Here is a 27,294-nt window from a genome sequence, read left to right on the forward strand (position 1 = left end):
CTAAATATTTTTATCCCAAAACGCATCTGTATAACCATACAACTTTTTTGATACACGCAAATGCATCAGATAACCATCCACATGATTTTATTTCATGTGTCTGGAAGTATCCTCGTAACCCTGTGTAGCTGTCACTGGTCACTGTCATCCTGTAGAGCCCATGTCCTATGATCTTCATGTCCTTTTTTTTCTTTCTGTTTTTAATCTTGACTTTAATTTTTTTTCCTCTTATTGAAAATAAATTCTTTTCTCACATAAAATATATCCTGATTGCAGTTTCCCCTCCCTCTACTCCTGCCAGTTCTTCCCTACCTCCTTCCTATCCAGATCCACCAGATCCATCTCTCATTAGAAAATGAACAGACTTCTAATGGAATATAATACAAGAAATAGAATATGATATAATATAGATATAATATAATATGGTAAAACAAAAACTAACACATTGGAGTTGGACAAGACAAACAAGCAGAAGGAAAAAAACCTCAAGAGAAGGCACAAGAATCACAGACCCACTTATCCATACACTCAGAAATCCCATAAGAACACTATAAACTGGAAGCCAGAATATATCCACAGAACCCATGCCCTTGTCTTAATGGTATCTAGATCTTGATTTGTTGGGCCTGCTTTACAATACCTTCCTGCTGATAGGACATACATTTTGAACCCTTGTTTGTACTGTTATTCTTTTTATAAGATGATGAGCAGTGTAGAATTATACTGTCTTGGTTTAGGATACTGTCTTGGTTTAGGATGTCACAGCATTACTGTTTGTTTCCTCTTTTAGTTCCTGGGTTGTTCTCAAGTACAATGCTGTTCTGAAGCCTGTTGCATGGTTATTTTAACTTTTTTTTCATGCCTGTAGTTCACAAGTTCCATAATAATGATTTATCATATGCTACATGCATCTATACAGGTTTCCCTCTATTTCTCTTACTTTTTGAGTTACATATTGATTTGTATTCACAGACAGCCTTCTTTACTTCTTAGAAATTTGGGGCTTGATTATTTTTTTTAATTTCACCCTTTCTATTATTGTAGAAATTCTTTAAATGTTAAACTTCCTACACTCATAATCCACTGGTTTTAAAAACAACAGTTCCTATTGTTTTGAGTTTGTTAATTTATTCTGGTGCTGGGATGGAGAAGAGCAGTGTCCTGTCACTGGTTCACTACTGAGCTCTTGACAAGATGGTCTCAGGTCATATGACTGCAGTTTTAAGACCCTCTTAGAGAGCATTTGCATAAGTTTGCTAATAACCTTTTTAACCTTATTCGATCTTAGATGTCTCATGGATATCCTGTTGTTTGAAGATTATTTTTTATAGTTTCTAGTGTTGTCTATGCTTCCTCTGCATCCCTTATTTCTGCTTGTTTTGTTCTCATGCTGGATGCTTTCACCAGGTATGACGACCCTTTACTATCCATACTTAGAAGTAAAATACTAAAATGGGAATGGGAAGCTCTGTGCATGCTAGGTTTAACTAGTAGTGACTGCAGTAGGCCAATGATATGAGATACTGACAGTGTCTTTATCTCAGTATTTCACTGCAGTCTGGGAAGCAGACCTGGGTGTCTCCCAGTTGTTTTTTGTGGGATCTTGTGAGTCTAGCTTGGTAGCCCTCTTTGAAGAACTGAAAAGGTGGCCCTGTATGGTGCTTTTAAAAATTAACAGGTACTTATCAGCCTTCCTGTTTTCAATTCTACCTCTCCTCTGCCTTAAGGGCTAGACAGAGCTTCTTGGTGCTGATTCTCACCAGGTGTCTACTTATTTCCAGATGGCATTCCCCATGCACAGAGTGGCTTGGGTTGTGTTTTCAGTGATTTATGGTTTACAGAGTTAGTGACAATTGTAGAAGTTTCTGCTTCCAAAAATTTGTTAATGTGGTTCTCCTGTGATCTCTTCCATTCATCTTTGCCCTGGTGAGATATTTCTCTGTCAACAGAGGCCATTTTAGGTGATTCAAAAAGCTAAAGAAGTAAATAAATGTTATTTGTTTCTCCATGTTTAACTGGAAGATTCTGTAGTCCCTAGTCGACTTGTATTTTCTTAGTGAGGAGGTCTCTACATCCCTGCCCAGGGTAAATTAAATTTTGTGAAAGATTCTGAGAAAAAGACTCCTTTCAGAGTAGCTCATTTATTTGAAGTATAATAACGTCTTAGTTTAGGTATCTTTCAAAGGAGACTACTCCTTTGGAATGGGAACAGTGAACTATGCATCTATTTTTACTTTGCCTTAATATCTATGAAAATGCCAAGCAAATTGAGGCATAGTAACTATTGTTTATATAAGTAAACATTTTCCATTTTAATTCATATTCTTCACAAATATTTGTTTGAATATCCAGAATCATCGTGTATGGTTTCCATGCATGTATAACAGCATGTGTCACTACAGTCAGGATTTTAGATATTTATAGCTTTTAAATGAAAATCTCATGAGTTTTATCTGTATTTATTTCCACAAGATGTACTAAATGTTTGGTTTTGTGACTGTATATATATATATATACCTTGACTTAAAATTTGTTAATATTGTCAGTCAAAAATGTATTTACCACACCTAATCTACCAAATGTCAGCCAAGCCTGCTTTACGTGTTCACAGAGCATTTACCACTTACTACCATTTATAAAGTGTGCAGGGCTGAGGGATATAGTTCAGGGGTCCTGTATTACCTAGCATGCCCAAGGTCCTGGATTCATCCCTAGCATGGCAGAAAAAATGAACTCTTGATTATCCCTTATTGAATACTACACTAGGGTAATAATATGGTGGATTTTTCCACCATTATAAATCATGGATGGTCCTTATTGCCAACTATACCAGTTTATCATTGCCACTGATATATTTAGCCTCCCATTTGTTATTTTTAGTAGCTATCAGAATTATTTTAATTTTAAGAAATTCATAGTGGAAGGTTTGCAGCCATCAGCTCAACTTGATTTTAATATTATTTTCATATTAGTCTTAATGTAATCCATTATTTTACTAGACAACTAATTTGGTGTTTTCTTCTTTCTCCTAGTTATACTTTGCTTGAAACAGTGATATAAATGATCCTTGCTGTGTCTTTGTACATTTCATAATATAAAGTGATAATAAGACAAAGAAATAAAGCATAATATGGTTAGACAAAAATGATATGTTAGGATTTGATTTAAGAGTGAGCAGTTGAATCTAGAGGACATTTGCTTTTATAAGCTAGAAGTCAAGAGTGTTTCTGTTGCTCACTTGGAGTCTGGTCTTTGCATCTAAGGGTCTTTTCTACATTTTTATGATCTTATTCCTAGGGCTTTAGTGGATATTCATAAAACTTTGAGAGTGGGGTCAGAAATGGCTATCCTGCACACTGGAACTGATTAGAAATTAGAATTATTAAGGTTGGTAATGACTACATTCTAAGTGGATTTTTAACTTCATATAAGATCTTTAGGCATAGAAGTAAAGGTGAAATGGAGATTGTAAAAAATATTGGATTAATAAACAGTGAGAGCAATGCTTTATTGAAAGCACATAAGAATGTTTGTTGTCTTCAATTAAGAATTCATAGGTGTGAGTGTTAATACAAACCCTACATTGATCACATATCAAACTTACTTTCTCCACAACCAGCATGTTTCAGCCATGCTCTATGTTAGGACACCAGTAGCTTATTATTGATGATTACTACCAAGTATCAACTGCTAATAAGAGTAGAACTTGGTAGTTCTTGAGTTGGTGCTTTTAACTACTGTGCCTTTTTGTGCATTTCTTTTTAATTGGTCCAATGTTAATTCTAACTGAGGTTTTTTATGATTATATGTGTTGTCATTTAGTTTTCTCTTTAAAATGTTGGCAAAATGCATGTCATTGTTCTTTAGCAATTTTCTCATTATTGATGAAGAACAAGTTAGAGTCATTAATATTATCCCCAGCAGAAGGTGCCTGAAACTTCTAAAAATAGTGTCAAACTCTAGATAAACACTGTAACTCCATGGTAGTTTGATTTGCAAGATGGCTACAAAGTGATAAGCGGTGAATAGCATATACAGCATGGATATAGTAAACAAAAGAGTAATGCATCTCCTGGGCAGAACAGAATGGTGGTGTGGGGGAAGTCATGATACTACTTATAAGAAATTGTATATTTCTGGAATTTTCTCTTTAATATTTTCAAATCATGGTTAATTAGAACTGAAAATACAGAGAGAAAGCCAATGATAAGAGAATACTCTTGCTTTCATTAAAGAAAATTGCTTTAAAGATAGGGAGACAGTTATCTTGGAAAAGATTGAAAAAGCAACACTTGTTTTGTTTTCCTTCTGTTAATTTTGTTGCTGGTATCCACATACAGCACATCTTTAGGTAACTGCTTTTAGTTAAATTTTTATCTCACGTCATAGAATAAAGTGATATGTTCATTCAATGAATAATTGAGAGCCTATTCTATGCCATTGTGTTGTTGGTGCTAGAAATATAGTATAGTAGACAGTAAAAGAAGTGAAAGCCCTGCTCTTGGAGGTCTTTTATTTTAAAAAGAGAGTGACAATAAGAAATTGTTAGACAATTTTTTTAATGTGATATTGTGATGGTAGAGGAAGAAAGAAGCTACTGTTGGGGACAAGATGATGTGTAGTGCCACCTAACACATAGAGATCTGACTGTGCTGAGGGGTGCTATTGTTGGCAGAAATCCGAAGTAGAAACATCCTGCAGTGGAAGGATGCCTGACACATTAGAGAAGCAGCACAAAGTCCAGAGCAGTCTCTGCAGTGGATGAGGTACAGCTGCTTATTGTAATGTGTTCTGATACTTTGTCCAAACAAGAGATAGCTTGTTTTCAGTTGTCCTATTCATAGTGTAACCAGTTGCTCAGTATACATTTAAATGGATAACATGAGCTAAGGGGTGTGTGTGTGTGTGTTTGTGTGTGTGTGTGCGCGCACACACACACACACACACAAATAATCATCTAAAACTGTAATTGACTAATAAAATGATTTAAAGATACTGTTAGTCATCCAGCTTTTCATAGACATGTAAAATTTAAAAATACACATTCTTAAAAATATTTTACATTACTTAATATTGTCATTTTTATAGTTGTTTGCATTTGTGCATGTGTATACACATGTGCATGCATACACAGCACACTACATATTTGGAAAACAGATAACAACTTGAGAGAGTTGCTTCCCTCCTTCCATCATAATGGTCACCGGGATCAACTCAGGACTTCAGGTTCTGCAGCAACTAAGCCATCCCACCAACCTCTGTTAATGCTAAAAGAGAATTGCCTAGATGTAGCACATATTCATTGTGGATGTACTAAAATCTTTGTGGAATAATCATTCCACAAGCTTGCTTACAATTATAAGGAATGACTTGCCTCAAGACTATAACCTTAGATCCTGTGGGTTATCAGGAAACTCAGCTTCAGGGAGATGGAGGTTCCTCTTGTAGTGTGGAGCACGTAGAATGTGATGATTTGAATGAGAATGACCCTTGCAGACTCATATATTTGAATGCTTTGTCGTCAGTTGCTAAAATAGGATGGATGAGGAGGTGTTACCTTGTTGGAGCAGGTGTGGCCTTGCAGGAGATGTGTCACTGGGAGTGGGCTGTGAGGTTTCAAAAGCCCACACCAGGCCTAGAGCCTGCTCTCTTCCTACTCATCAGGATGTAGCTCCTAGCTCCTTCTCCAGCATCATGCCTGTGCCTCCACGCTCCTCACCAAGATGATAATGAACTGACCTTCAGAAACTGTGAGCAAGCCCCCAATGAAATGCTTTCTTTTATAAGAGGCGCCTTGGACATGATGTCTCTTCGCAGCAATAGAACAGTGACTAAGACACTTTTCTGTTATCTGGAAAATCCTGTTTCTGCTTCCTGGCCTAAAACTTCCTTAGTTTAGCCATCTATCTGTGTCTCAGCAAGCAAGAGAAAAGTAGTCTTTCCCTTTTAAAGGATATTTTCCAAAAATTATACCACTTTTATCTTTTATCTTCTGGGCAGACCTTACACAGCACATGGCAAAAACTGAAAAGTGGAATTTTTTATGCTCTGGACCATTTTTTAAAAGAGAAATTGGGGTCCTCTTGTTGATGGGTAAGCATTAGTGTCAGTTTATGCACCACCATCCTTCTAGACTTATAGTAAGGAATTAGTTCTATAGCAGCATCTTCTTTTACACATTCTTCTCTTTTGACATTGAAATGTTCTACAATCCTCTGTGCATTCCTTTTCCTGTATCTTGTTATCAGTAGGAAGTCAGTATCAAGGCAGTAAGTATATAAGAGAATCAAGCCAGTCACGTTCCCGTCCTGCCAGTCATTCCTACCAATGATGAGACCTCAGGCAAGTGATAAAGTACCTTCACATTCAACTGGAAAGAAAATGGTATGAAATTCAAGGGATTGTTAGTAGGAGCAAATACCTGGCAGTTGAGAACCTATAAAAGCCCTTTGCATATAATAAACCCACAGATGTTGGTCATCATTACCTTCAATTGGCAGGTTCTTAGTGAAAGTAGTTTTGATATAAGTAAAATATATTAACTGTGAAAGTTAACTTACTAATTTATATTAACATTTTCACTATAGTAGAGGATAAGTGATTGGATAATTTGACTCTAAATTTGCTCATTTAATCATGGATTGTTTTATTACATTTATTTTTTGTGATGGCTGTAATATTTTAGAACATATCTTCAAGTATGTACTCATTCACAAATAGGTTTTCTTCTGTTGCCTTTTAAAGTCCATTCAAGTGCCAAGATGTAAAAGACTGTTTTGCAGTCCAAGGGAATAGTGAACCTCCTAGAGAATAAATTTGTGTTGCGTAAAGTTACCTGTCTTTAAGGTGGAATAAGACCTCAGGACAAAGGCTCTGCTTACTGCTTACTGTAACATCCTAGCATGTAGGCCTGCATTCCTGGGTTTAGCTAAGTACTCCTTGTGTTTTGTGAGATACTCTACATACATAATTCTTATAGCACTGGACAGATGTTACTGAAGTTTTGTGTTTGTGTCTCTGACTACACCATGGGGAAGGCTTGTCTTATTTTTGTTTCTACCTTCTGTGCGCTACATTCTATCAGGACAGAAGAACTATTGTACTCAACAGCAATATAGGTTGCCACTTGAAGAAACTTACTATTTTAAATATCATGTCTGAAAATCAGCAATTTTGATGGCTTTAAATTATTCTATAAATTTGGTCAGCTGCAACAAAATGTTAGGAAAGTCCTAATTTCCAAAATAAACTGTGACTTCTTTAAAGTTTTGTGACACATTACTAAAATGCAGTTTTAAAAGCTGTATTTCCTCGGTCTTTCTATTTCATACCTTCTCTGTTTATTTTCTTGATTCTCACTCCTCAGAACGGTAGATATAACTGTATGTTTCTGGACTTTGGAAGCTCTATTTAACAACTGATTTAGTTAATTCATGAAACTTGGGAGTAAAAAGAGGTGATAAGTTGTCTTTTTTTTTTTTTTTTTTTGGTTTTTCGACACAGGGTTTCTCTGTGTAGCTTTGTGCCTTTCCTGGGACTCACTTGGTAGCCCAGGCTGGCCTCGAACTCACAGAGATCCGCCTGGCTCTGCCTCCCGAGTGCTAGGATTAAAGGCGTGTGCCACCACCGCCCGGCCGATAAGTTGTCTTTTTAAGAGACGGTTGCTTACTTTTCTTAATATAGTGAATCAGAAATCAAAATGTGCCAGAGATCATATTATACATGTTCATATGTGAATCTCTACATCATTAATCTGTGCAGATGTGTGCTCATTCTTCTGATGACAGTGAATTTCATGTAGGATTATTGTCCTTTTAAAGAGAAGCTATGCCAAAGGTGACTAGAATACAATCCTAGTATTAAGTTTGAATGTATCCTTAAAAATAAAGTATCAGGGAGTCAGACATCACAATACATTCCTGTATTTTAATGAGCTGTAATAATGGTCATTGTTGCTGTTGGCAGTAGCCAAACAAATATTCCGTTGTGCAAATGCTAGCCGAGCTATGGCGTGTTTTCTACATACCGTCTTTGTGGCATGTATAAACTGCTGTCTCCAAATTTTATAAATACAAAGTCTTCAAGAGTGACTTCAAGTAGACAATGTTATTGTTCTCACAAGCCTTAGTATTTTCACTTTTTTCATAAATAATTTTTAAACTCTAAATGAGGTATGCTTATAATATTTTTAATAATAGCCTAGGATGTCTTCTTTGAATTTCATTATTTAAACATGACAGTATAAAACCACATTGAATTAAATGAAAATTAAAAGATTTGTTCTCATTTTACATTTAAAAATTTTAGTTATTCTTGATTTTGAAATTAAATCCATTTCCTTGAAGTTTTATTTTTTTACAACAAAAAATCTAGAGAAAAATTCAAACTGAGTACATTTTAAACTCTTTTGTTATATTTTCAGAAGCAACGCACCCATGCTGCTTTTACAGTTCAGATAGAAATAAACATAGTTCCATTTGCTCTCAAGTCACATTGTGATCTTATGGCATGGGAACTAAGATGAACTTTCTCATTTTGTTTTCAGGTTTCCTAGTTAATATACTTTGAGTTAAAGATAAATTTTTTAGTTTTAAAAACTGTACAGTGCTTAATATTTTCTTCTTATCCCACTTAACCTCATTTTTTTTCTCAAATAGCATCATAATCTTTAAATTCTTCTTTTTCTGTTTTTTCTATCAGGTCGTTTGAGCTATCCACATCCAGGAACTGACAATCTATTGATGTTAAATGGTAAGTTTTACCAAATGTTATGTTTTCATTTGATTCATACAAATGAAGAGATTAAATATGTATTCCCCTGAACCTTCCCCCATATAGACAGTTTAGTCATCTTGTAAAAGTGGAGCAATGTCCAGGCATGGCTGTACTCACCTGTAGCCCCGCTCTTCAGGATGCTGGAATGAATGAACATCTCTTGACCCATCAGTTACAAATCATCCCAGGCAGCAGAGTGAAGGCTCATCTTTTAAAAACACGAAGTGAAGCTGCAGGAACTAGGAATCTGTATGTTTTGTCCCTGAAAAAAATAGTCATTGAGAAGTGCATTTGTGACAATATAATTCAAACACCTCAACCTCAGGAGCAATCCTTGTTTGAGTGTTGGGGTTCTATTTCAAGCTGTTACCTAAGGCCAAAAACATTGTTCTTAGTTTTCTGTTTCCCATTCTATAAACTGGAGATAAAGACTCACAGCTTTTAAGAATTGAATAAGATAAAGTTTGCAAAGTACATAGACCCTAGTACTCAGTATAAGCATTTGTGCTTATTTTATGGAATATACTGGTGAGTTTATTAATATAGTAATCACACTGATTTAACTTATTCTAACTTTCCAAATAGAAGTTCACCAGCCAGAAAAGAAAAACTTCGATTAAACTGTGATTTTTCTTGACATTGGACAAATATAAATATATTTATAGTCACAGGATGTAGTATAGACATAATCATGGGAGTGGAGATGAGAGGGAAAGTCCTTTTTTCAGGAGTAATTTTGAATTAGAGGCAAGGAGAGGCAAAGAAGAGGGAGACCTATAAATAATACATGCTTAAAATCACTTCGTTATGTTGGCTTGGCTCTTTTCATGTAAAGCTTTATTGAAATAGGATGTAATGAAGCTGTATAAGCAGATCTGAAAGGGAGGTCACTGTGAAGTGAGGCTATGTGGACGATGACTACAAAGACAGAGGCGTAGAAAGGAAGCTTGTCACCTGAGGAGTGTCAGGGGAGACAGGATTCTGGAATGAGAGAAAATCTTGAAGCAGAAGGATAGGGGAGATGATGGATTGATCACGGTCTGGTATAATGCACTGAGTGGCCAAACATGTAGCAGCCTAATCTAACCTAGTCTAAGCACTGGGACTGTGATAGAATGATTATGATAGATAGCAAGGAGCTTGGAAAGGCACAATGGTTTGGTAGCTTATGTTGTTGTTGTTATACTAGTCTATTCATCGGTTGCTTTTGTAAATTGTCTAAAGTTCTATAAATACTGAATGGATTATGCTTCTTCATAAAGAAGATATGAGAATGTTTTATTTCAGGCAGGTTACGTCTAGTAGAAAATATATTTATTTTATTAGTTTTTAAATATGAGCACTCGTAATTGTAATTGTCTGCATTTGAGGTGATAGTGCTTACTCAATGAAGAAAGGCAACCTGGGAATTTTGAACATTTTTAGCAAGGGAGAAGGAAAAAGAAGGTAATGACTCTAGGACATCAAAATGTGTTCAGGTCAGGACAAGAGATTTGCTCCAAAGAGAAGCATGTCCTTTTTTATTCCCTGGGGACAAACAGTTAAGAGGTGAAACAGGATTCACTTCACTGAGTACATCCATGGGGTGAGGAAGTCTTAAAGTGTGAATAAAGGCAGATAACAGCACTTGCTTGGTAAGGGGAAATTTTTCTTTAACAAATACAGTTTAGCTATATTCTTAGCATGTTGTGTTCTCTGGAAATCAGGGAATTAAGTGATGCTAGACAAGTCTCTTCCAATATTAAGTAGTTATTAAATATTACTGACTGAAGTGCAGCATCTTATGTCATAGATTGAACTCACAGTAGGGAAGTTGGTTAAGTATGTTGCTTCACCATTACTTATTATTATTGTAAGCATAGCTAATACTGTTCACTTTAAAGAAAAGTGTTTAGTAGTATATTATGCATCATCATGTTTTGTGGAGGTGTGTGGGTGGCATCACAGACTCTAAGGCTAGCTTGCCTTTCTTTACAACCTGGAATGGCATACCTTACTTGACCCTGACTTCATTTCTTAATATCTAAACCAGAGCACACTGCTTGCCGCAGGCGACTATTGAGAGGAGTGAGTGAGTTCATGCACGTATTTAGAACAGCTTCTGTGAGTAAATATTATCTGGGGAGAGTGAATGATGGAAATCAGTGCAAAAGATCATCAGGCCTGAAAGCCTGGTCCTCCGAACAGACAAGGAGCTGGGCGATTACTTCAGACAGCATAAGAGAAAGAGACTACATGAATGATGTTTTCAGCTATTGCAAAGGATGTTGTGTATGATGAGCAGAAAGCTGGTTTTGTTATTGCAGGAAAACAATAGGAAGATACTACATTAGAAACTTTATGTAATGGAAAAGTTTGGGTCCCTTGTTTTCTGCAGTACAGAATCCTTCTTCCATGGAGTACACAGGATAAATTTCAGTGGTGCACAAATTTTATATATATATATATATTATAATTAAACAAATTTATGACTGTTGTAGTTAAGAGCCTTCTTGAGAAAATACATATAGCTGACAGAAATCAATGATTACAGTGATATCAGGCTGATACAGTGAAATCAGAATGGCTTTAATTAAACATAGTATAATATAAATAATAGTAATATAATGCCAATAAGATATACTAACATTAGAAAGACCTTATAATTACTCCTTAGTAGTTGTAGTTAAAACTTTCAGATAAAGGTTTAAGCCGGGTGGCAGTGGTGGCTCACTCCTTTAATCCTAGCACTCGGGAGGCAGAGCAGGAGTTCGAGGCCAGCCTGGTGTACAGAGCGAGATCCAGGAAAGGCGCAAAGCTACACAGAGAAACCCTGTATTGAAAAACCAAAAAGGTTTAAATAAATCTGAGGGTAGGAGGTCAACCAGGATGATGATGACACAGCAAAGCATTAGGGAGAGCCTCTGCTGAACTCATGACTCTGAGCCTCTGCTACTCAGATGCCCCTTAACGTGAGGTACAGTACCACATCCACACCCACATAGCTCATGGAGTTGTATAGACTAAAATTTTATAACATAAAATGCCATATAAGGTGCCATTAATTATGGCACTCAGGAGGCAGAGAGTAGCAGATCTGTCTTTGAGACCAGCCTGTTCTACATAGCAACTTCCATCTAGCCAGGGACGAGTAGTGAGACCTTGCCTCAAAAGAACACACACACACACACACACACACACACACACACACACACACACATGCACACACACACACATACAAAACCACAGAGAGGCTCCTGTTTCTGAATAGACTGTGTTCCTCAGATAAGTTTGGAATCAAGTGGACTTGATGTAGCGACTGCTGTTACTGTAAGTTGCTGTTATTGTTAAGTCTCTGTTGTGTGCCCATGTTTAGTGTTCATTGGCTTTTTAAGAAAGTCACATTATATGCAGATATGAACTGTTCAAAAACCCAGTTTTAAATATTTAGAATGATAGTTTGTTTACATTTTCTGAGTGTATAAACCTAACACATATAGTATCAGGAGGAAAACATAAAGTCAGTGCCAGAAATCTGTGTGTTTTCTGCAGTAGTAAAGAATATAAGGTTATGTATGTCAAGTATTTGTCTCTATTTGGATTGAATTGCATTTTCCCTACTTTTCCCAAAGAAAATAACCCAAAGAAAATATTAGTTTCCTTTCACAACAGAGCAAAGGTGAGGGAAAAGGTATTAGCAAGCTAGTTTGGACTTTAAATTGGCATTTATTATCCATATATACAACCACTTACATGATCAAGAGCTTGTTTTATTTTTGGAGTGAAATGAATTCTAGAGATCTTTTAATTAAGGAAATGTACCCAAGGCTAGCATGGTGGTACACACCTGTCATCCTAGCACTTGGTAGACAGGCAGAAGGACCAAGAATGTATGATAATCCTCAACTACATAGTGAGTTTGAGGCCAACTTGGGCTAAAAGAGACCCTGTCTCAAGACAGCAAGACTGTTGTTGATTCAATACTTCTAAAGACGGATGCTCCAAATCAACTGTATCAATTTATGAAGTTAGGAAACCAGGGAGAGTGAAGGGAGTGGATGGAGAGGTGGGAATTTGAAAAGGACTGTTATTTGGACCATAGGTATTTTTCTTTTTAGTTTTGCCTTGTGAACCTATATTTCTAGCTGATTTTGTATTTTTTTCCTATGCTACCTTTTAGCTTAAGTGATTTAGCTCTAGAGCTGAGAGGACCAGTACTTAAGAACACAAAGTACCTAAACAGAGTATAAAAATTCTAGTTTCCTTATTGTCATTGGTGCTAAAACCTAAATAAGATCATTGGTAATTCTGCCCTGAATTTTACAGTCATTTGTATAGAAAGAAGACTTCAAAGTACTTCAGAGCTCCTTTATAATAAAGAGTATCAGCAATATAAAATCAATACATTTCCCACTTCAAATCATTCTTATTTGGAGGTTCAGCCTGTTCAAAGAACGCTTTTTAAAAATGTAATACTCACATTGACTGTCTTGTTTTTTTGGTAGAGGTTCTTGACCATTCTGCTGCAGTTACACTGAAACAGACCCCAGAACTCCACATAGAAACGTGTCTAGAAATGTGTTACACGTGTTTTAGTACAGTGGTAGCAACATGGTGATTTCCATGATAGAGTAGAAGGTGTTTTGCATAGTTTAGCTTCATTTGCAGTCAATTCTGTTTTGCTTTTTCATCTCCCCCCACGATGTATGCAAGTGTCAAGATGTGGAAGCTGTGTGTAGGACATATTTATTGTCCCTGTGGAAGTCAGAGGATGAGTAACAGGAGGTGTTCCCTGCTTCCAGGTGGGGTTCCTGGGATTGAACTCAGGCCTTCTGGCTTGCATGGCAAGTGCCTTTTACCCATTGAGTACCACACTGACCACACTTCTGGTTTTAGTGGTGTAGAGACTTTGAATCTTAGTAGAAAATTAGTAGAGTGTTTTTTTACTGGATTCTGAAATTCCTCTGGTGTGAGATAATTGGGAAGATTTTCTAAATGATTATGCTCAAACCTAGGAATGGCATGAGACTTAAGATACTATAAATATTTATGTTTTCACTATTTTAGTATTGAGTAGCCCTGTCTAAGAGTGTAAAAGTTAAGAATATCATATAGGATTGGTGTTACCTTACTAGATTGAGAATTATTTGCCACATTCAACTTCATCACAATTTATAATTTGATTTCAAACGTGTTGAAAATAATTTCATTTGTTTTATGAATCTTTGATCTCTGAACCACTGTTGAAATTGTCCAAAGTAAACTTAACTTGATTAATTTTATTAGCTCACTCCTAGGAAAAGCTGAAGGCTCAACTCCTGAGACATTGCTATGCAATGTTTGGGGCCTGTTGACCACTTGAAGGTTTAACTGTTAAAAACTAAGGAATTTCATTCTCCTTCACTTAATAGCTCTGTTTAAATTATGTTTATCAACCTGATTTTCTACAGTTAGTTTCCCATTAGAATGAAACTATTTTAAAAACCCTTTTACATCTTAAAATTTGACGATAAAATTCTACAACTGTTGTCTACTTTTACCCTCACCCTAAACTAACACATATGTTAAGTAAGATGTGAAGCAAATCTGTAGACTTCAAGTCCATTTTTGCTCAAGAACAGACTGAGTATATACCATAATGACAGAGATAAAGCTAATTAGCTTGCTTAAAGGGATGATAGAAGCCTTATGCTTATTGACTTAGTTCTTGGAAGTAGCAATGAGTAGATCTGACATGTTTGCCTTCCCTACTCATTATTTTAGGAAAATTAGTGCCTTATTGGCATATAGTAGCATTTCTTTATAGTGAAACCTTACTATAAAGTTCAAGGTATATTTTTTAAACCTTACATAACACAGTACATACTTAGTATATGAAATACATCTTTTGACCTTTATGTTTTATACTTTAGAGAGATGATATTTCTGGCAAGTTCTAATACAAATTGTGAATTGAGATTTTCAGCATTGAATTTTTCTTGCTTACTCAATCTATAAACATGAATTAAGACCTCAGTCTTATAGCATTCATTTTATTTTGTTTATTGTTTGCTACATATAACTTATCGAGTAAAACACTCATTGTGTGCACTAATTGAAGCGAAAGATTTTCTCGACACTGGTAACTTCTTACGAAAGAGAAATCATATTCATACACTGTCCATGGGATTAATGTAAACTACTAGTTCCTTTCTACTTTATATTGCTAGCATTTATCATTCCATGAGGGTAGTAATTTTAATGGACTAGAATTCCGTTTACCCAGAGGCAGACACATAGTCAGTAGCTCTTATAAAACACGTCAGAAGACTAGAAAGCGTCGTTTCTGTCATTTGCCATAGTCTCTTACTGTTTCCCTAAGCGGCTTTGAACTCAGCTTTGATTACAGGACTTAGATTCAGATCTCAGTAATTGATTCTTAACAGTCTGCATCTTCTGGTACTACCTTCATCAGGGAGTGGTGCCATGGAGGTGGAGTCTACATAGGTGGAGGACAATATATACCATACAACTTCTTCTCAAACTAAGAAAAATGGGAATTTAATTCAGGATAGTTTCCTTCATTGAGAAAGCTATTTAGGGAGCTATTTAACTGTAAATTGTTACATCTTTTTATCATGATTAGGGGAAACAACTACTTGTGAGTTTTAAATGTGAATTAGAATAAATTTTACAGCTTTGGATGACTCAGATTGCATGTGTATGAAATATTTGTAAAAGAATATATCTGACATATATCACATATATATCTGTATGTATAAGTACTTTGTAAATGATAAAATGTGCAAATTATAAGTGTTGACATTATCATATGTCTTAAAATATGGTTTCTAAATGCCCACATAACTTTTCATATCACGGATATTTGTATGTGTGGGCTTATTTTTAGTTCTAACATTTTACAATTTGTCCTTTGTTTACATGCAGCAAGGAGTTATGGGCGAAGACGAGGTAATTCCTTTCTGTTTGCTATAGTTCATCTGTTTCTAATTGGGCTGTATTGATTATGTCATAATTACTGATTTCAGAATTCTTTATGCAATGTCTGAAAGCTCATAGAGGAATTACACATTGATGTGAACACTTACCAACTTTTCAAATTCTAACTCTTAATCTACAAGGGTGTATTTTCATACTAATGGTTAGTAAATAAAATTTGTCCTTAAACTGTCCAAATTTTTAACTCTTATTAAAAATTATATTTGTATCTTCTAAAATAAGGCTGTTTTTATCTACTTAAGAAATAAGTTTTTTAATATTAACCAAAGTGACATATGATGTGATTTTCTGCTCTATAACCAATTGTCTTATCGATGATTGTGATTTTCGTTGGACTCAGTTGGAAGTGACACCTGTGTAAGTAGATTACTATCATCATTGACAGAAACCATGTAGCTAATGTTTCTGTGAAGCTGTGATCCTGTCAGCCCGTTTGTCTAGCCTGCACACTACTGTCCTTGAGCACTTTTATTGGGACCAAGGGACAAGGCTTTGTGGCATGGGGCTACTACTGAACTCCCTCAGAACACAAGAACACCTTCAATGGCTGAAACCTTGCCCCTCCCTTTGCCATGTGCAGAAATCGAAAGTGGGAGAAGCCAGCATGAGAAGAAGCAAAATTACATGAGTAGAGCAGTGGGCAGTACCTGTTTCTATACAGTTCTGCACACTGAATAAAAAGTGGTTGCTCTCATCTCTAGAATTTCCCTGAAGCCAATGAAGATAGACAGTAATAGCTGTGCCCTTGGTTATATTTTATATGTGTGTGACAGTGTCTTCATCTGCTGATGAGCGCGTTCCCCAAAAGCACACAAGCAAAACCAGTTACCACCACTGATAAGCAACATTAGTACTTTATGCTCTTAAGCAGTAGTTCTAATTCCATATTTCAACTTGACTTCATTGCTGGAGTCTTGACTCTCCAAATACTTGATTGAATCATTAGCTCCTTCACTTTTCTTAAAAAAAAAAAAAAAAAAAAAAAGAAAAGAAAAGAAAAAAAAAACTGGAAGAGAGTGAGGCTGAGTTACTTTCTAAAGGCTGTTATTAGTGAGCTGAGAAGGGAGTGGGAAGGTTACAGTGTTCATATCTATTTTCAGATCTGTGATCTAATTCACTTCGCAGTCAAGTGGGGAACTTTGATTCTCTTGAAAATAACTGTTTACCAATCTGTGATTTTTTTTTTTGTAATTTTAAAATGATAGAGCAGTTCAGAATCCCTTTCATGTCAGAAACCTTTTATCTCTAGTAACATGCGTTAAGTCGATCGAGCATACTCTGGTATAAATATAATATGCTAAATTTTTAAGAGCAAGGTAGCAGAGTCAGTGATTTTCTTGTTAGAGCTCAGCTCAGTAACTACAGACTGTGACACAAGCAGGGAAATAGACATTTAATTCCTTGATGCTCAGATAGAGACTTGTTACCTGCCTAGCTGTGTCTTCCCTTGGGAGCTGTAAGAGAGGTGCTCCATTTCAGAGCCACCTAGGCATGCAGGTGTAAGGCTCAATCCGCATCCTTTCCCTGTCCTGAGCTGGCAGCTCCTCCACCCAGCTGCTTCAGTAGACGGGGAGCTGCAGCCGTTTCCCCAAGTTGTAACAGTGTGGCTGTCATGAAATTATAGTTATCCTCTAGGGGCTGCATGAATCTGCTGCTACAGTTCCGGTTTGCATGGTTAGATGAGGAAGGTTGAGTCTTGAAATGTAGCTGCTATGAGATTTTATTTGAATTTGGCAATACCTTAGCTTGGTAAGTAAGAGAAATATTTTACAAGAAAAACTTGTATAGCAGAAGAACAGTTCAGAAAGGAGTAGGGATGCTTGTCTGGCTATCTTTCTATTTCCTCTTCATTTGCCCCTCATGCTGATACAGTACCAGTCTCCAAACCTAGCCAGCCAGGAATCTCCTATTATGAACTTGTGGGTTTGATGGGCTAGTGAAATGGTGTGTGTTCGTTTTGGTCTTTCTTTTTTGTTAGAGTAAATAAAGCTTCTCTGTTTGTGAGGGATGTGTCAAAATGAGTTGGCACAATTGGCCAAAACCAAGTCCTGGCTGGCACCAGTGCAGTGGGGGTGGGGCAGCATCAAATGTCAGAAGGCAGTCTGGCTCCCAGTAGCCAGTTGATTTTAGAAAGAACTGGTTTCTTCCTTTCCACCTTTAATTGACCTTTCAGTGCAGCATAGAGCAGCACTTCCCACTTGACTATAGTTAAACTAAATTACTGCCAGAATCTCCTTGATATATTTCCAGTTCCTTAATAATGTCAATAAGAACTTTAAATCTAGCTGGCTCTAGATATTGATTTATGACATAAACTTTAGAGATGTTCAAAGTATAATTATACCAGAAGTAATTGAGCAAAACCAAGATTCCTTTTTCTGAATGTCAGAGTCTGGGGCCATGGGAAGCTCTGCCGCACTAGGAAAGAGCATGTCGAAGCTCCTTGACATCAGGAAAACTGCTTTCTTTTGTAGTTGCTGTTTTGCTCAGTGTTTCTGCCATCCCTTTCTGAGACTAGGGTCAGGATTGTGCTGAGATGTGTGTAGGACTATAAATTCTGTTACTCAGAATTTTCTATGTCACAGTCCCTCCTTTTTATTATTATTAATTAAATTTATTCATTTATTTTACATCCTGACCACAGTTTCCCCTCCCTTCTCTCCTATTTCCTCCCCTACCTCCCCCTTAGCTCCCCCAAATCCAGTCCTCCTCTGTTTCTGTTCAGAAAGGGGCAGGCCTCCCATGGGTGTCAACAAAGCATGGCATACCAAGGCATATTAAGGCTGGGCAGTACAATCCAGTATAAGAATAGGTTCCTGGACCCATCCCTAATGCATGAGCCAGCTTTTTGGAGCCTAGTGCCTATAGTGAGACACTTTGCACAGCCTTGGTGCAGGGAGGAGGAGCTTGGACCTACCTCAACTGAATGTACCAGGCTCTGCTGACTCTCCATGGGAGACCTTGCCTTGGAGGAGGTGGGAATAGGGGGTGGGTTGGGGGAAAAGCTGGGGGGCGGGAGGAGGGAGGACAGGGGAATCTGTGGTTGGTATATAAAATCAATAGAAAATATCTTAATAAGAAATAAGAAGAAAAAAAAAAGAATAGGTTCCTGGAAGCCAGCCAAAGAGTCAGGGCAGTCCCTTCTAATAGAGGAATAGACAGCTATTGTTTTGCAGAAAGAAAATAAAAAATAGGGTAGTTTGGATTATAAAAATAAAGAACTTATTTTATTTACATAGTAGCCACAGATTCCCCCTCTTCCCTCCTCCTGTCCCTCCATCCTCCCCCTCCAACCTACCCCCCATGTCCTCCTACAAGAAGGTAAGGCCTCCCATGGGGAGTCAGCAGAGCCTGGTGCATTCAGTAAAGGCAGGTCCAAGCCCTTCCCCATATGCCTCAAGGCTGTGCAAGGTGTCCCACAATAAGTGGTGGACTCCAAAAAGCCAGCTCATGCAGGGATGGATCTTGATCCTACTGCCAGGCAACCCCTTAAGCAAATCAAGCTACACAAGATCTCCAAAATATATAAAGAATCCAAGAAACTAGACATAAAATAATGAACAATCCAATTAAAAAATGGGCTATAGAGCTCAACAGAGAATTCTTAACAGAGGAATCCCAAATGGCCAAAAGACATTTAAGGAATTGCTCAACATCCTTACTCATCAGGGAAATTCAAATCAAAATGACTCCAAGATACCATCTTACACCTGTCAGAATGGCTAAGATCAAAAACACTGATAACAGCTTATGTTGGAGAGGATTGAGAGCAAGGGGAACACTCCTCCACTGTTAAGAGTACAAACTTGTACAGCCACTTTGGAAATCAGTATGGCAGTTTCTCAGAAAATCAGTCTTCCTCAAGACCTAGCTATACCACTCTTGAGCATATACCCAAGGAATGAATGCTCAATCATACCACAAGGACACATGTTCAGCTATGTTCATAGCAACATTATTCAGAATAGCCAGAACCTGGAAACAACCTAGATGCCCCTCAACTGAAGAATGGATTAAGAAAATGTGATACATATACACGATGGAGTACTACTCAGCAGTAAAACACGATGACATCATGCAATTTGCAGACAAATGGGTGGAACTAGAAAATATCATCTTGAGTGAGGTAACCCAGACTGAGAAAGACAAACATGGTATGTACTCCCCCACAAGCGAATCCTAGAAGTAAAACAAAGGATAACCAGACTACAATCCATAGCTCCAGAGAAGCTAGCTAACAAGGGGGACCCAAAGAGGGATGTGTGGATCACCCTGGGAAGGGGAAATAGATGAGATCTCCATGAGTAAACTGGGGATGAGGGGTGGGCAATGGAGGGTATGGGATGGGGGAAGAGAACATCAGGGAAGAAGATGGTCAAGCTGGAACGAGGATGGAGTGGGAGAACAATGAAAGAGATACCATGATAGAGGGAGGCATTATGAGGATAGGGAGAAACTGGGTGCTAGGAAAGTTCCCAGGAATCCACAAGGATGACCACAGCTTAGACTACTAGCAGTAGTGGAGAGAGTACCTGAACTGGCTTACCCCAGTAATCAGATCAGTGAATACCCTAACTGTCATCATAGAGCCTTTCTCCAGTAATTGATAGAAGTAGATGCAGAGATCCATAGCCAAACACCAGCCAGAGCTCCAGGAGTCCAGTCAGAGAGAGAAGAGCGATTCTATGAGCAAGGGGCATCAAGATCATGATGGGGAAACCCACAAGGACAACCAAACAAAATTAGTGGGAACTCATGAACTTTAGACCAACACCTGTGGAGCCTCCATGGAACTGGGCTAGGCCTTCTGCATAAGCGAGACTGTTGATAAGTAATTATAATAGTTACCAAAGAGGCAAGAGCCTCTGAAGCATGCAAAGCATCCCTATAGTAGATACATAGAAGGATAGCTGGCCATGGCTCAGGGCACAGCCTCCTGTGCTTGAACAGCTTTTAGATTTGGTAACAGCACTGGCATTATCTACTGTGTTTGTTTGTTAGTTTTCTACTTTGGTCACCCTGGAGCTACATGATAGCAGAGCTGAGTAGTTGTAGCAGAGTGTACTGCTTGTAAAACTTAATTACAGCCCCAAAGAGTCTATTCTACAAGCTGTACTCTGCCACAACAATCTTTAAAGAAAACAAAGTTCCAATCAACTTCATTTTAAGGCAAATACACCTAGTGATCAAGTTTTTAAAGATGTAAACTGCTAGCTTAGAGTTGATTTCTTCAGCTCTTCATCTCCTGTCAGAAAAGAGGCAAACTATTATTGCGGCAAAATATCTCCAAATAACCATTGTACATTAAGTTAGTGGATGTTTTTTCCTTCTTTGGAGAAACATACCAGGTAAGTGACTGATTGTTCAATTGATGTACTTAAGGTAAATCAATCTTAAACCTTCCTCTACTGTCTTGATAATTTTTTGAAAAAATTTACATCACAATGGAGGGTATTTACTGCTTCCATTCTAGAAGATAGAAAGAATATTCAGATTCCCATTAATTTTAAATTTCTGTGTTTTTTAAAATTTCACAACATTCTATAAATAAAATCATGGAGACAATATATATAAATCAAATCATGTTTAGAATCAATCTATAAATCGATTGATTTGTACAAACATTTTTCTCTTCCAAATCCCCTCATTGATATGTTGAGAAATGTCTATTCTTACATTCTAGAATAAATTCAAAATCTGAAAAATCAAGTACAACAAAATCAAAGCATCAACATCAGCTTCCATGACATGTGTGCATATGTGCTACACACATGCTGTCCACACAGGTGGATGAGATGGGGCTGGGGGAAAACAGCCCTCAACATTAATACCAGCACCATTGTGCATCCAGCTTGCATTTTCCTAATAAGATAAACTTGGATTTTCTTTTCATTTACTTATATTTTTAAATCAGTGATCTATATGTTCTGTTACTCTTTCAAGTGAGTTTTACAATTCATTGTTTTTATGACATTTTGAAAGAAAGCAATCATTGTTTTCTAGAAATGAAGATTCTTATGTGTATGGCTAATATGTGAAGTATTTTTAGCCATTGTGTTGCATCCTTTGTTCAGCTGAACTTTAGTTAATGGATTATACAATATGTACATACAGTACTCAGTTACCGATTGACAGTTAGTATTGTTGCAGTGCATTTATCATTTAAGTATATGTACCACATTACAGTTCAGAAAAATCTTAAGTCTCTTTAGGTCATCTCTTATTCTTGTTTAGATTCTAAATATTTGTGATCTGTGTTTTTTTCCCCCGAGATAGAAGTCTTTTAGAGTTTTGTTTATTGTATTTATGACCTGCTAATTTTGCATAAAAAATACTTCAAAATGATACTGTTTACAAAATATTAGCATGTCTAAATTCAGTCCAGCATTTGGATTAGTCATTTTAATTTCCCTAAAATCTAGGCAGTTGTTTCCCTACTCATATTACTCTTCTTAAAATGTATAATTATTCAATTAAAGTAAGATGAGTTGAGCAATTAATTCACAATTTATTATTAATTTTAGTGGATATTGTTGGTGGTCATTTTATTGAGGGAAAAAAAGAAGGAAGGATGAAGGGAGGGAAGGAGGGAACAGGCAAGTTGAGTACCTTTAATCTGAAAATTCAAATTCTAAGAAATAGCAAAGTAAGAAACATTACTGTCCCAAGTGTTTCAGAGAAAGAATTTTTGACCTATAATTTCATGTTGAATTTTTTCCATTGATCACAAAATATAGACATTTATTTCTCACTGGCCCTTATTTCTGATAACAGAAATTTAGAAATTTAAATTGTTACTCACCATGGGTCTCTTTCAGAACATCTTATTTCAATTGAACTCATCTTTGGGTAGTTCCTGTTTCCTGTAGGCTCTTTCTTCCTGTTGTTATGGCCTATAATTTTTATATGCTTATATCCAACATATATCTAGTGAGTATCTGCAACAAACACAGTTTTCACCTCAAAAGGAAGAAGAGAGAGTTCATTTGGGAACCAAATGGGAATGGCCACAGTGCAGGAACACTAGTTCAGATTGCCTCAACTGATATGTTCCAGTGTGGAAGACTTTATATGGCTTTCATAGTCACAGAACTAAAGAAAGTCAAATAAAGTAGTGGGAATAATGAGGCCATGGTACCTTGTAGGGGTACAGGAATGAGGTGTTTTTTTGTTTTTGTTTTTAAGATTAAAGAATTTAAAGGCAAAAAAAATTTTTGAAAGTCAAGCAAAAACAAAGTTTATTCAAAGAAGTCAATTTCATTACAATTTAAAAGAAAGCCCTCAGGGAAGGCAAGCTACAATCTCAGCAGCTGCCCAGAGGGAGAGGAGTGGAAAGAAGGAAAATAGCCAGGACCTTTAGTTAAGGCAACACTAAGGGGACAAGCACTTCATGGGGACAGAAGCTTTAGAGAAAGAGTAAGGAAGCCCAGAGTACCAGAAAAGCATACTTAAGAGTCTGGCAAGCATTGGGAAAAGAATTAAAAAATGAAATAGTTACACCTTTGAGTCTGCTGCACAGACCCAGCCAAACTTAATGACATGTTATAAGGGGTACTAAGGGGAAGAGGTTCTGGGAAGGAGAGGTTGATTATCTCATTAAAAGGCTGGTTATTCCAGCAGTCTGTTTTGTGTGGTGTGACTTGAAGTAAACCCACCCTTCTGAGGGGTGGACTCAGCCAGGTGGCACAGCTGGATTAACTTGTTTATGTTTTGGGTAGTGTGGAGTTCAGTCTCCACCCAGACCAGAGATTCCATCTTCTTGACCAGAAAAAACTAGTTTTCCTTAATGTCAGTAGGTATGGTAGAGCCAAGTGAGAGATGCCTGCTGCAGGTCTCAGATGCTGTCTGACGCACGCACGCACTCACGCACGCACGCACGCACGCACGGTATTAGCTCAGGGGTTCCTGGAAGCTATTCCAGCTCTTCACGCTCCTTCAGTCAGCTTTGTAGAATCTTTAGCATGATGTGGCTTTTCTTCCTGGGGACTCCATTTTAGACTGGCTTGCTTATTGTCACAGGTATGTAGCTCGCCCCTTCTTCCCCATCCAGTTCTCCACTAGATGCCATGTTCCTAATTTTCTTTATTTATATCACATCATCGTGGGTCACATATTTCAAGATGGTAACATGTTAATCATATTTTATATAAGTATTTATTTCTAGATTAAGGTATATGTGTGCTCTTGTCTCTGTCCTAAAAAAAATGTATCCTTGATTTAATCTTCAAAGAACAGCTTGTCTGCACTGTTCCATTCTCCCTTCTCTAATAAATTTCTGAAGACTAGGTTTTATTTGATATCTGTATTGCATGTACTAAGCATGTACAATACAACATATCACAACATGTGACAGCCACCCAGCTTCTCGAAAATTGCTACCATCAAATGTCAGGACACCCTCAAACAGAGTTTTCATTTTTTGAAATTATCTCATTTTGTTTAACTGTTCCTTTCCCTCTTCCCTCCTGACTTTTCTTTGCCATTTCTGTCATGGTGCTGTTTGGGGTTCTCCTTCTTTATTGTCCTCTCTGTGGTGGGAGTTCCATGCCTTCTGTGTTTGCCAAGGAGCTGCCCTCCTCGTTGCCCTCTGGCGTCTTTGTCAGTGAGGTTGCAAATCCTTTTCTTTCTTGACAGAACGTTCCCTTTCTTTTCCGCACTCTGTTTCTACCTTCTCCTGGGGTTTGTTTCTGAGCACCCAGTCAGCACTTGAAGCTTTATGTGCGGTTTCACCCAGGTCCTTTCCTTGGACCGGTGTTGACCCTCACTTGTTCATATTCAGTCAGCATGTGACTGTCTTTGCTTCCCTCCTGTCCCTTGTTTCTCTTTCATTTCCCATCCTTGTGTCCTGCCCTTCTTGTAGTTGGAGCCTCCCCTCCCCTCAGCTGCTCCCTTGTCTTCCTCAGTCCTCAGTCACAGGTACATTCATTCTTGCTGGGGCCCCTGCACCTAGATGTTTGGTTTGTTTGTTGTTTTTGTTTTTGCCCACCCACGCAATAAAATGTCTTCTTAGAAGGGTAAATTCTGCTAACCTCAGAGGGCGTTTTTTTATTCTGTCTGGCATGTTTCAGTCAGGTGTTGCCTAGCACCCTTGGAGATTCAAGAACTTACCATGGTCTTCAGTACACTACAGCTTTCCTCTAGTCTACTTCCTTTGAAGCATTTTGAGGCTTTCTTAGAGATATATACCATCCCTACATGTATCGATCTTACCTTGCCTTTGTGTACATTTCGTGAGGGCAAGGGTACTATTTATTGTTGGATCATTTGTGTGAGCATACAGGGCATCAGCATTGCTTGACAAGATTGAACAAGATCATGCCCTGTAAAGGGATCCTTCCTAAAGAGTGGGCTCACATAGGAACTAGAATCCTAAGATGCTGTTCTGTGCCTTCCACATGTGCATAAGTCCCCTCTACAAAGTCATATGATTGTCACATGGGATAAATTATTTCCAAGACCTTACAGACAAGTATGGCTTGCTGCTTACTATAGCATCTTAATTAGTTTCTTGGAGTTTTTCTGTTACGTTTCTTTCATGGTGTCCTCTTACCTATTTAACTTATGCTGTTTCCATTTTACCACCACACAGTTACACATTCAGGCCTGTTTCCTATACATCAGGCTCTTGCTGCTATCTATAAACATTTGGAATGAGCTAGTAGATTTATTGTTTCTTTTGTGCTTATAGTATTGTCATGTGACTATTTCTTTTCCTTTTGTTGCTGGGGATTGGACTTAGAGTCTCATCTATGCTAGACAAGCATCTGTTCCTGACCCACTTCTCAGCCCAATGTTTGTTTATTTCTAAGTCATACTTGCAGTCACTTCTCTCTTGAACCCTGGCATTGTACTGTCTGCATTTCCATTCATTTTTATGACAGTGTCCCCTTAATGTCTAACCCTTTCAATTTGACATTTGTATGCTTGCCTTTGTTTGACCATTTTCGATATGAGATTAAGTTTGTATTTGTCCTTATATTTTAGGCCGATCCTCCCTGTTTCCAATAGACGATAGCTTATTGGACGATGGTCACAGTGATCAAGTTGGTGTTCTAAACTCACCCACATGTTACTCAGCCCATCAAAATGGAGAGCGAATAGAACGCTTTTCTCGAAAAGTTTTTGTTGGTGGGCTTCCTCCAGATATTGATGAAGGTAAGTTCATCCTGCCTTAAAAACAAAACCCAATAAAAAATAGTTTTTGAGCTGTTGAAATATGGAAGTATTTCAACAAGTATTTGAACAAGTACTTTTAAGTTTTAGAGGGTTTTTTATCATATGCAAATCATCACTGAACATTTTTATAAAGGTCTCCATATTCTAGCTCATATCCTAGTGTTTAATGCAGAACACACATGACAATATTTGTGTGACTGTAGCACGTACACATGACACTCCCATGCACACATACACAGTGCAATAAATGGAACCAGCTATGACTCTCATCTACAGTGTGCAAAAACCAAAGATTAAATTTCTTTAAATTTATCAATTTACTTAAAGATACAGAAACACAGTAAAAAATCCAATAAAGAAATAGAAATTGAAAATAAAATAAGAAATTAGAACTATGCAAATGTTTGTAAATAATAATATAGAAAAGTAACTTAAGGTAAAGATTAAAAAATATTTAAACTATGTTTATAATGCCATGGGAAATCTACCCATTCATTAATAGCCTACAGAGAATATTTTGCTACATTTGGATAATTTTTTCAATTATGGTTCATATATCTACAAATGTATTCTGCATATTCATCAACTTAACATAGAGTATATCATTGAAATTGAACTTATAATATTTGAGTGTCAATGAAATTACTTGGCTTTTATTAGCATTGGTATGTTTTACCGACATATAGCTAGTCTTGTTTCAGTAGACCTTATCCTAACATGATCAATAGCTGTTTTAGTTTACTTGATAAAAATGACATGTTTCAGCCTAGTGCTAGTTGTGATTGGGTATACTACAAAGCCATTAGTATTCAGGTGACCTACAGAATACTAGAATTCACATTGAATACATTAGTCTAACTAGGGTGCTGCTTTAAAATGAATTTATTTGACTAAAATAGTTAAATTTTATATTGTGTTTTTATAAAGACATATTTTCCTTTTACATTAGAGTTAATCTTAAGGTATTTGACACTTTAGACATTAAATCTTCCAAATACTTAGAAGTACAGGGTTTCTTGGAATGAATCATTAGAACTAATTTGTGATGCACATTCTGTACTTTCCTAAGATGAGATTACTGCCAGCTTCAGAAGATTTGGACCTTTGGTAGTAGATTGGCCCCATAAAGCAGAAAGCAAATCCTATTTTCCACCAAAAGGTAAGAGGCTTTTTACTAATATTTGCAAGGTTGTATGAGAGAAAAAGGAATAATATCAATTATTTATTTGGGCTTTCTCTTAGAATTGACCATGAGAACCTTTAATTTAATACTAATGATTTATGGACTGAGGAGATAGATGGGTTGTCCAGGAAAGGCTCTAGCCACACAGCCCCGAGTTCTACCCTAGATCCCATATGAAGGGA

At 37.1% G+C, this 27,294-nt stretch overlaps 1 protein-coding gene across 1 annotated transcript in view; it reads left to right on the forward strand.

The window, feature by feature from the left end:
• Positions 1-27,294, forward strand: part of Cpeb2 (cytoplasmic polyadenylation element binding protein 2) — a 55,747-nt gene that overhangs the window by 17,931 nt on the left and 10,522 nt on the right. Inside the window, 4 exon segments of the mRNA XM_028892934.2 lie at positions 8,701-8,751; positions 15,682-15,705; positions 25,738-25,908; positions 26,999-27,088. Of these exon segments, the coding sequence (XP_028748767.1) occupies positions 8,701-8,751; positions 15,682-15,705; positions 25,738-25,908; positions 26,999-27,088 (336 nt within the window).

This window comes from Peromyscus leucopus, chromosome 10 (genome assembly GCF_004664715.2).
Source record: "Peromyscus leucopus breed LL Stock chromosome 10, UCI_PerLeu_2.1, whole genome shotgun sequence".
Lineage (NCBI taxonomy): Eukaryota > Metazoa > Chordata > Mammalia > Rodentia > Cricetidae > Peromyscus > Peromyscus leucopus.